Raw genomic sequence first — 12124 nt, forward strand, 5'->3', positions numbered from 1 at the left:
GGAAAGTGGGTGCCCCCAATGCGTATTTTATCGAATTTGGCTTTATTTCTATGTTTCGGACGAAATTTTCGACCTTTAGGAATGCTTACCCCAGAAATTCTTTACCCTCACGTTGTAATACTATCTCATAGCTATTTATTAAGGCACCGTCTATAAACCCTAGCCATAAAGAACAGCCGAGGCAATGGGTTTGAACAAGTGGGTGACCCAAATGCGTGTTTATCAAAATTTACCATTTTTTCGTGTTACGGACGAAATTTTAGGCCTTTAAGAATGCTTACCCCAGAAATGCTTTACCCTCACGTTGTAGTACTATCTAATAGTTATTCATTAAGGCAGCGTCTATAAACCCTAGCCATACAGAACTACCGAGACAATGGGTCGGAAAGTGGGTGCCCCCAATGCGTATTTTATCGAATTTGGCTTTATTTCCATGTTTCGGACGAGATTTTCGACCTTTAGGAATGCTTACCCCAGAAATGTTTTGCCCTCTCGTTGTAGTACTATCCAATAGCTATTTATTAGAGCAAAGTCTAATTCCTAGCCATACAGAACAGCCAAGGCAATGGGTTGGAAATGTGAGTTAAGAAGTTGTATTGTCGATATACCATGAACAAATTTATTTTACATCAAAATTCTATATTTTTAGTCGTTGATATGAGTTTTGAAAATCGCAAATGTGGGTTAAACATGCGTTAAAACGAATCACTTCCTGGACTTAATAGATAATACTTGACTTTATTTGAATCATCGTCATGATTTTTTTATTGTAAATGTTAATTACAGAATCGTAAATATGAGTTAGAAATCTACAAACTATAGTTAGAATTTTGTTAATGGGATATGAAAATCTTTGATTTTCTATATAAATCTTGTTTTCGAACAAATAATGTCAACACTTGTGAATGTCAATAACTATGATTTTAAAGAAAAACAAAATTGTCGCTCAAGTAGTTTTCCAAACGCAATTGCAGGATGACGAATTGCAGGATCAGGGGCGGATGCAGGAATTTTCGAAAGGGAGGGTGCTAACCCAGGGCACCCAGGGCAAAGGGGGGGGGGGGGGTGCAAAACATATGTCCCGATACAAATGCATTGATCGGCAAAAATAAAGGGGGTTGCGCACCCCCGGAACCCCCCCCCCCCCTTGGATCCGCCACTGAGGATAGCTTTTCATAAAGAGAATTGCAGGATGAGAATTGCTGGATAGCTTGACACTAGTGCTACTACGTGTAGATAATGAATATAACACTTGAATTTACCTTCAATTACCTGCTAGCATCCTGGAATACTTTGCCATTTAAAACTGACCACTACATGATAGAGACAAGAGTGTTGAACGTTACACAATTATGAAAACGTCTGGTTGGAAGAGTTAAAAAAAATTAGGGGGCTTATGATTTTTACAAAATCAATCCCCTCCGGGTTGTTCATTTTAGAGGATAATTGCTCAGGGCAAAGCTATCATTTAGTACACACATTACCAGATTACTTCCGAAACAAATCTATGTGTTATGTTTTCTTTTATCAATACCGATTTTAAAAATGAACAAACTTGAATAGACTAACTGTAAAACAATTTATTGCAGCTATCTACTTTAAACCTAAGTCCTAATTTATAACCCTAGTCAGTCTTAAAATAGATGGCAAGTGTTTACACATGTTATATGTACTGCATAAATCAATTGACGTTTCTTTAGATTATCTCTAGAGTGATGGTTTAGTAACAGTAAATTACACAATACACATGCAACGCAGTACTTGGTGGTTTTGAGTCATGAAATATCAGATGAAATTTAACTTATAAAATATCATCTTCATTCAATCATACAGAATTAACCTTCCTGCAGTTTCAAATAGATATATCCAAGATATCATCGAGTCGTGAGGAACAAATAGGTAAGTGTATATGATTTTGATTAAGATCGTACCTTTACATATATTGCATAGAAAATTGTACCCTATTTATCAATAATCGCTATAATCCACCATTTCTACATTTGAAAATGCCTGTACCAAGTGAGTTGTTGTCCATTCGTTTGATGTGTTTTTTTGTTTTGGTGGGGTTTGCATGGTTTGGTTTGGTAAGTCTTTAGTTTTCTATGTTGTGTCTTGTGTACTATTATTTGACTGTTTGGTTTTTTTTTTAATTTCTAGCCATGGCGTTATCAGATTATTTTCGATCTTTGAGTTAAACTGTCCTTCTGGCATTTTTCGTCCATCTTTTAAAGGCATACTTATTCTAATTTCAATCCTGTGATGAGATTAATAAAGGACTGTTGCGTTAACTCAGTATTGACTGGTATATGAAGCTTAAATACTTGTTTTTAATAAGTATTTTGTTAAACATGTATATTTTTTTCTATATATGGGGGGGGGGGGGGGGGGGGCTATACCATTTTCGGGACGCCGGGATCGGCCGATTTTAGCAACGGGAAATCAGGATTGCCTTGTTTAAAGATCGGGAATTCGGGATAGAAAAACATTGGGATACGGGAAAGCCAAGTTTTTAGCCACGGGAAATTGGGATTATTATGTTGAAATATAACGGGATTGACAAACAACTGTACCTTGGACAGATAAAAGTGCCATTTTCATTATACATGTACTTCAATTAGAATCGCATCTAGAAACAGAGTAGATCCAGATCAGAGTGCATGTAAACCCCAAGGGTGACTGAGTTGACTTGGTCTTCTCCCGACCGGCAGTAACACGCTTGCTGAAGTTGTGCGTCGGTTTGGCTGTGCGAGATGTATCATGTTCACAGTCACGTCGGTCAGAATGGGGACTTAAATCGGATGCCTCGTGTAAAGAGAGTGCCATGCTCTTTGCACGTTAAGAACCCTTGCAACAACTCTTTGAGGCCTGTTGCAAGGCAAAATTTCTGTCCCTATCCAATCTACCCTCATTTTCCAGTGGCAGTCCAAATATCTCCGATCATCATTCCCTGAAAGAGCCTCTATTATGACAAGACCTACATATTGTATTTATTGTGAACTTGTTCTCGTCCTGAATATGCATGAAGTATTTGCCACTGGACGCTAAGCAACCAACAATCAATCAAATCAAAAAGAGTACATGTAACAGTAAGTTTAGAGAGATAAGCTTTGAGCTCGGATCAGGTCTTTAATTATACCGTTTACTAAACGATTTTGATTTAATTACATATATAAACTTCCTGTAGCAGACGATGCATTTTGCAGAAGATTCTCAAGTTATATCAATTAGAACCCTTTTGTTGTTCCACAAAGACGAACATTCTTTGCCTTTCCTTAAGGAAAAAACAAACATTGTGCTAAAGGACAGCAAAAGCTTCGGTCACTGACTTAAACAAATTTAAATAATGTGTTATCAATTATTTGGGAATTAATGAATCGGCCTGTGAAAAAGGGATGGGGAGAAATGTTAATAAAAAGATAGGACGGCAATACAAAGATGACAAGGGAAAAGTAATAAACTTGTGCATCCAGTTTCTTATCAAGCCAAATTCTTGTATTGACTTGAACTGGAATTTGGCCAATTTTCTGACTGGCTACTGATGATTTATGTGAACAAAAATGCTTATATGCAGCTTGACGTCACAGTAATATTGATAATACATATTCGGATTGGTTACTGCTGAAAGACTTTGAACATCAATCATATCCGAGACGTTTAAATCGTAAGCATTGAAACTTTAAACTTTTAAATTTTGGAACAAATTTATCGGGACCGGGATTTTTAACAAAATATGTCCGGGATTTCGGGATTTTCTGATATTAAAACCGGGATGAGACCCCCTCTAGCCCCCCCTTATATATCATAAGACATATTTAAGTAAATATGGGTCTATAATGTGATTCAATTTAGACTAGGTAAAAGATAACAACAACAGACAAACTACATAATATAATAAAACAATTGATTTGTTATCTCAGAAAAAGGTAAATTTAAGGCATCAATAAAAGCGTATCTCTCGCTGTCTTCTACATCTTTAGTAGGCGACGAGACATACAAGGTTGACATTTAACTTGAATATTAAATAATCAATTTTTTTGGAGAAATACACATACTTTCATGATTAACAAGGAGACTCAAATCGAACATTCCTTGCTCGATGAATACGTTGGTTATTGCAAATATTTTGAGTTACAGTCCATACTCCGTCACTCTTAAACATGTTAGAATGGGTGAAGGTCAATATGAAGACAACAGTAGTACACCTCTGTTCAAAAGTCATAAATCGATTGAGAAAAAACACAAATTCGGGTTACAAACTACAACCGAGGGAAACACATCAACTATAAGAAAATGAGGTATACTTCCCAACGAGATAAATACTCAAATGACCCAGATTTGATTTACATCATTTTACATGTTTTATTAGTTTGCTTATTAAGAAATATTTTAGTAGAAAGAAAACCCCAGAAAAACAGTAAATACGCAGGTAGGTTAAGGCACTTTTAAACGTAAATAGGGGCAAAATGTGATATTTCGAGAATAAAATTGTTTTAACAACAATTCATAAATCTTATCCTTATTACATGAATATATAAATTCAACAACTATCAGTAAACCGAAATGTTGGTCATGATCGCCTAGGTCACGTGACTTCCACAGGGGTAAAATGCCTTAATCAAATTGGCAAAAAACGGGTTACTACACTGAATAAAAATCAACAAAGTTTTTTTTAAAAGAATCCTTGTGCTTTCCCGATGCTTAAAAGTGCTGCGCGATTTTCCAGAAGTGAACATATTAAATTAAAATAATATTTTTTGTTTACCCGGCAGCATATAACGTTAAATTTGTACATAATTTCGTTCTTAATTTGATTACTATTTCATATTCATTAAGCGCGCAGCACTTTTCTATTAGGTAATAACTATAGCTTTCTATTTCAGTTGATTTTTTTGAGAAATATCGTCTCTGGTAACCCGCTTTTTGTGAATTTAGATTTCGTAACTATGGTTTCGATAAATTGTCCGTGTCATTCAAGCGCACTGACGACCCGAACAAACATCAAAGAACCGCAACTCTGTTGTCACAGTTAACGATTCTGGAGTATTTACATTATTAAACCTCAACATAAATTGATCTTATTGACAATATCCGTTGAAATCATTTGACCTTTGTAATAACCGACGATAGTAAAACAAGTTGTGCGTGTTTGCTGCACTTCTTCAGGTTTCAACTGTATGTAGAAAATAGAATTTTCCCGGAAAAAGAGACTGACAAAATATGTGCCTTCATACATAAATTTTTTAATACCAATCTCTATGCAAATGTGGTCGCTTAAACTTTAAAAAGTGGTCTTATAGTGTTGGTTGTCTGAGTTCTAGATATATATGTCAGGGGCGGATCCAGCCATTTAAAAATGGGGGGTCCCAACCCAGAGTAAAAGGGGGGATTCCAACCATATGCTCCCATTCAAATGCATTGATCGTCCAAACAAAGTGGGGGGGGGGGGGGGGGTCTCCCCTCTCCCCTGATCCGCCAATGTATGTTATGAGTTGTCCTTGGTCCTGTTAGTCAACCATTTATTTTCCTCCATCCCCAGGTGATTAATGACTATGTCAGACTGTTTATTTTGGGTTGCAATATAAATCACTGATCTTTTGCTAAATAAATCCTTGATCTCAACATATTTAAATCCTTTCTATTAAATGTGGATTTGTAAATTTATGCTAATAGTATGCATTAAATATTATATACATTTGTAAAAGAAAACAAGCAGTTCTGACATATTCAGTTGCAAAATATGTTTGGAAATCAGTAATACAAATTCAATCAGAAGTCTTGAAAAGTATAGAGAACCAACTTAATTTTAAATGGAAGATAATTTCTATTCAGGGTGAGGCAACTTCAAAGTTTTTTATCATCTGTTGCTACACAGACATATTTTTTTGGTGGGGGTTTGCTCACTGTTGCTGTTGCTGTGTGAAAAATTATTTTCATTTTTTCCCTCAATTGACAACTAATAGTGTTTGGCGAAAGGTGCTTTATTATAATAATGCAATAATATACAATTATACCAAACATGGTATCAATAAGCAACAATGAACAAGTGTCAATATGAAGCACCTTAACCCAATCTGGGTAAGATTAAATATAAATTATAAGGAAGGAAAAAAAAATTAATCAAATACATAATAAAATGTGGCTGGAACATGCTCTTTGCTAAAAAAACATGTGTGTAATCATGATCCTGTTTAGTCTGACAATTCAATAGAAGAAGGATACCCTTCATACAGCTTGACATTGTACATGATAATAATTTCGTTAATCAAGCAAATGACAAATATGTAAAACTAAAATTTCATCAACAACATTGTAATTCATGTGTAGTTCATGTAATTATTATCTTTGACAACAGTGTCAAAATCAGTGCTACATCATGCATAATAAAGGCATTAAAAAAAAATATGGATAATTTCAGTCATAAATAGACACCCTTGTAAATACAGCAGAGGGAAAGGGGGGACTTCTACACTACACAATCATGGCACTAGTGATCACACTATTAAACACTACTTAGTCTAGGTGAACTTATAACTCGCTTATAATGCAAGGAACAAAAAAAAATAATAATATTACTAAACATATCTGCCTCAAAGATATTCTAAACGAACTTGGGGATAATCATACACAGTAACACGCCCGCATCTGCAGGGGAATATTATCTCTTTTATATCATATAGTACACACCTGAAAAACAGGGGAAGCAATCACACCTGTCACTGCAAGAGTTTTGCAAAATTATGATATTCGGAGTTATCACACAAAAACACGACCGCATTAGCAGGGGAATATGATCTCTCTCTTAAAATATAGAACACACCTGAATATTCAGGGGAAGTAATCACACCTGACACTGCAGGGGGTTAAAAATAATATCATAATATTTCGAGTTGTTACTCATAAATATAGTACACACCTGAAAAAAAACAGGGGAAGCAATCACACCTGGCATAGCAGGGGGTTTAAAAATAATATCATAATATTTGAGTTGTTACTCATAAGTATAGTACACACATGAAAAAAAACAGGGGAAGCAATCACACCTGACACTGCAGGGGGTTTAAAAATAATATCAAAATATTTGAGTTGTTACTCATAAATATAGTACACACCTGAAAAACAGGGGAAGCAATCACACCTGTCACTGCAAGAGTTTTGCAAAATTATGATATTCGGAGTTATCACACAAAAACACGACCGCATTAGCAGGGGAATATGATCTCTCTCTTAAAATATAGAACACACCTGAATATTCAGGGGAAGTAATCACACCTGACACTGCAGGGGGTTAAAAATAATATCATAATATTTCGAGTTGTTACTCATAAATATAGTACACACCTGAAAAAAAACAGGGGAAGCAATCACACCTGGCATAGCAGGGGGTTTAAAAATAATATCATAATATTTGAGTTGTTACTCATAAGTATAGTACACACATGAAAAAAAACAGGGGAAGCAATCACACCTGACACTGCAGGGGGTTTAAAAATAATATCAAAATATTTGAGTTGTTACTCATAAATATAGTACACACCTGAAAAAAAAAAAAACAACAGGGGAAGCAATCACACCTGACATAGCAGGAGGTTTCACAATATCATCATTAATAATGTATTATAAAAATTTTTTTAAATTATAATATTAGCGATATATGCAATAATTTGTCATCTCAATAGTCTCCAAATTGATCCACAGAATGGCTAGTTGCTGCTTGGAAGGAGCAGCAAATTGGATTGCGATTATTATCGTTCAGTTCTTCCTCTAAGGTCCATTTTAAGGGCGGAGACGAGAGTGCGGCCTTGTTCTTCTGAAAACGTATGAGACCAATGTTTGTGACCCCTTTCCACCGAACGCAAAACTTCGGCATGAAAATCCTTAATCTCGGTAAAAGAATATTTTTCGGCAAGATATAACAGATTAATTAAATGCTTTTGTCTTAGCATTGAAATGGCTTGTTCTTCTATGTTGTGCATAATAAATAGTTCACCTCTAACTAACTGTACGAATCCGAAGTCTTCATCAGAATAACTCAATGATTTGGTTTGGGCATGTTCATGTGGCCATGGCACATCGTATTTTACCCGATCCTTAGCGGCCCTTGCTTCACCCGAAACTGCTTTACGTTTTTGTTTGTCTTTGAACAATAGATATGGAAAATCTTTACCTTTAATTTTCGCTTGGCAATTATTCCTATCATTATCTGATTTATCACATGAAGTCTTTTTATCGACACCGAAAGTTTTCTTAGCCACAAGGTGCGCGTTTTGTTCAGCCAACAACAGATCCCGTTCCAATATTTTGTTCTGAATTGTTAATTCTTCAATTGTTTTATCCAGTTCATTCACGGTGTTTGTAGACGTAAGAATTTTTGGATGAACGCTAACACTTGCTTTATCTGATTTTGGTGCAAAAGTCTCATGTTGAACCACGTGTTCAGAGGTTAAATCTCCAACTTCGTAAACTGATGCAAACTCGTTCTGCATATCAAAAGAAGGTAAAGTGAAATCCTTTAGATAAGCTGGAGGTTTCCTAGTTCTCTTATTTTCCATCGCATTGTCATCAAATACAAAAAATTAATCAAATACATAATAAAATGTGGCTGGAACATGCTCTTTGCTAAAACCACATGCTAACTAAGCATCGGATGACGCAACAAGGGGAGGCAAATCTAGTACACGGCGTTATCAATTAGGTACAATGAGAGTTGCCTCCCATTGTACGCCATTATGTGTTTTTCCAATTCTTACTAGGCAAAGATATTCATTTCCAAAATTGATGTCCCAGTGAGTACTCACATACAATTACATTTCATCTATCATGTATTTTGTGTATATATCAAACATCACATTTCATTTTGTGACCCAAAAAAATATGTTGTGTTGGTGTTTTACAGGGACAGTGGCTTGCTTTAATTTGGTTCATGTCTGTAGACATTATACATTAGGCTGTCAAGTTTCTCAATTGATTTTTTTTTTTATGTCCAAGCCATATTTAGCCCACTATTCAGTATGAATTTTCTCATTGTCAAAGGAGGTATTTGCCTATAGTGTAATTACTTAATTATAAAGCTATTTCATTAGAACTTGCAATTGGTGGATAGTTGTCTCAATGGCAATCATACTACATCTCCTTATTTGATATAAAAACAGACAAATTGCATTAAAGTCTTTGTGTGACCATGTATTGCTTACATGTTTCTTGTTGACCCGTGCCCCTCTTTAAAAAATCTGGATAAACTTAGAAATTATATGACCAATACTAACCAAATTAGATTTCACACATATATATATATGTTGATTTTCAACTTTATATTTTTAAAAAATGATTCATTATTTAAAATAAAATCAGTTTATAAAACATGTAAAATCAGGATACCCAGCAATTTTTTTTAAAAACTGTAAATACTGAAAGTTTTGCATGCATCTATTATACTTTTTCTAGCATATGATTATTTATTATTGCATTTATTCAAGAATGCATGCCTTAGCTTTTATCTGCTCTTTGGTTGGGTTGTCTCATTGACATGCACATTCCCCAAATTCCATTCTCAATTTTACTAAAACATGTTTATTTATTGAGATTTCTAATAATTCCACATAAATGTGCATGTTTCAGTTACAAATGTTTTTTATTGCTATATTTACCTAGTCACATTATTCGCATTCAATTATTTCTGAATTTTCAGTACTGTACATGTATAGTTTGAGTGATTTTTAATAGGCAAAATGTGTTATGGAACTTTACGAGAGAAAAATATATAAGCGAAGACATTGATAGAAGTTTCATTTGTGTCTTATTTTGATAATGTACAATGTATCTGTATATTTAACACGACTGAAAGTATGTTTTCTGTCCAAATACAGTCTAATGGAACATACTTCAAGTTCAACTTTTACTGGGATTCATGTTTAGTACCAAATTGTTGCTTTTATATATGTTTAACTTCTTTAAATATTTCTTTATGAATCCTTGTGCATGTTTTGTGTGTTTTACACCAATCAAGTTTGATCTACAGACATGACCGAGTTTGAACTTTGTCAATTGCTGGTATTCATTGATATCTACATGTCATTCATGTTGACAGACACTCTTTACCTTATAGTAGATTCTTTTAAATACAATGTATATTGCAAGAATATAAAAATCCTAAATTTAGCTGATGAACATGGTGAATGTACATGAAACTTTCCGTAACATTAGAATTAAAAGTACATGGTACCACCTTCTATTGAACAATCTGCATCTCAAAACTTTGAACCTGTACGTATTCACCACTGCATGTTTCATGTGTTTCATTTGTCATTTTTTATACGACCGCAAAATTTGAAAAAATTTTCGTCGTATATTGCTATCACGTTGGCGTCGGCGTCGTCGTCGTCGTCGTCGTCGTCGTCGTCGTCCGGCGTCCGAATACTTTTAGTTTTCGCACTCTAACTTTAGTAAAAGTGAATGGAAATCTATGAAATTTTAACACAAGGTTTATGACCACAAAAGGAAGGTTGGTATTGATTTTGGGAGTTTTGGTCCCAACATTTTAGGAATTAGGGGCCAAAAAGGGCCCAAATAAGCATTTTCTTGGTTTTCGCACTATAACTTTAGTTTAAGTTAATAGAAATCTATGAAATTTTGACACAAGGTTTATGACCACAAAAGAACGGTTGGGATTGATTTTGGGAGTTTAGGTTTCAACAGTTTAGGAATTAGGGGCCAAAAAAGGGCCCAAATAAGCATTATTCTTGGTTTTCGCACAATAACTTTAGTTTAAGTAAATAGAAATCAATGAAATTTAAACACAATGTTAATGACTACAAAAGGAAGTTTGGTATTGATTTTGGGAGTTTAGGTCCCAACAGTTTAGGAATTAGGGGCCAAAAAGGGACCCAAATAAGCATTTTTCTTGGTTTTCGCACCATAACGTTAGTATAAGTAAATAGAAATCTATGAAATTTAAACACAAGGTTTATGACCATAAAAGGAAGGTTAGTATTGATTTTGGGAGTTTTGGTCCCAACAGAATAAGGGGCCCAAAGGGTCCAAAATTAAACTTTGTTTGATTTCATCAAAATTGAATAATTGGGGTTCTTTGATATGCCGAATCTAACTGTCATGACTGTGTATGTAGATTCTTAACTTTTGGTCCCGTTTTCAAATTGGTCTACATTAAGGTCCAAAGGGTCCAAAATTAAACTTATTTTGATTTTGACAAAAAATGAATCAGTTAGGTTCTTTGATATGCTGAATCTAAAAATGTACTTAGATTCTTGATTATTGGCCCAGTTTTCAAGTTGGTCCAAATCGGGGTCCAAAATTAAACTTTGTTTGATTTCATCAAAAATTGAATAAATGGGGTTCTTTGATATACCAAATCTAACTGTGTATGTAGATTCTTCATTTTTGGTCCTGTTTTCAAATTGGTCTACACTAAAGTCCAAAGGGTCCAAAATTAAACTTAGTCTGATTTCAACAAAAATTGAAATCTTGGGGTTCTTTGATATGCTGAATCCAAAAATGTACTTAGATTTTTTATTATGGGCCCAGTTTTCAAGTTGGTCCAAATCAGGATCTAAAATTATTATATTAAGTATTGTGCAATAGCAAGTCTTTTCAATTGCACAGTATTGCGCAATGGCAAGAAATATCTAATTGCACAATATTGTGAAATAGCAAATTTTTTTTTAATTAGAGTTATCTTTCTTTGTCCAGAATAGTAAGCAAGAAATATCTAATTGCAAAATATTGTGCAATAGCAAGATTTTTTTTTAATTGGAGTTATCTTTCTTTGTCCAGAATCAACTTAAATCTTTGTTATATACAATATACAATGTATATTCACTTTTTACTACCAACTGATAAATTATAATAAATAACATTCAGTGATAACAAGCAGTTTTTTTTACATCTTAATATTTTATGATGTATTTAAATGAGTAGTTATTGTTGCAAACTCCATTAGAAATTTTAATTGAGATTAGTTTTGGAATAAGGGAAAGGGGGATGTGATTAAAAAAATTGGGTTCAATTTTTCTCATTTGAAATTTCATAAATAAAAAAGAAAATTTCTTCAAACATTTTTATGCCCCACCTACGATAGTAGAGGGGCATTATGTTTTCTGGTCTGTGCGTC

The 12124-nt window shown here is 34.2% G+C and overlaps 1 protein-coding gene across 5 annotated transcripts in view; it reads left to right on the top strand.

Annotated features, from left to right (window-relative positions):
* The first annotated feature begins 1667 nt into the window (after positions 1 to 1667).
* Positions 1668 to 12124, top strand: part of LOC143049739 (steroid 17-alpha-hydroxylase/17,20 lyase-like) — a 109606-nt gene continuing 99149 nt past the window's right edge. For 2 of the 5 annotated variants that reach the window (XM_076223436.1, XM_076223432.1), the window contains exon 1: positions 8754 to 8783. In XM_076223436.1, the coding sequence (XP_076079551.1) occupies positions 8776 to 8783 (8 nt within the window). In that variant the 5' untranslated portion in view covers positions 8754 to 8775. The other 3 variants (XM_076223431.1, XM_076223434.1, XM_076223433.1) reach the window with 3 other exon arrangements.

Source organism: Mytilus galloprovincialis, chromosome 10, assembly GCF_965363235.1.
Source record: "Mytilus galloprovincialis chromosome 10, xbMytGall1.hap1.1, whole genome shotgun sequence".
Taxonomy (NCBI): domain Eukaryota; kingdom Metazoa; phylum Mollusca; class Bivalvia; order Mytilida; family Mytilidae; genus Mytilus; species Mytilus galloprovincialis.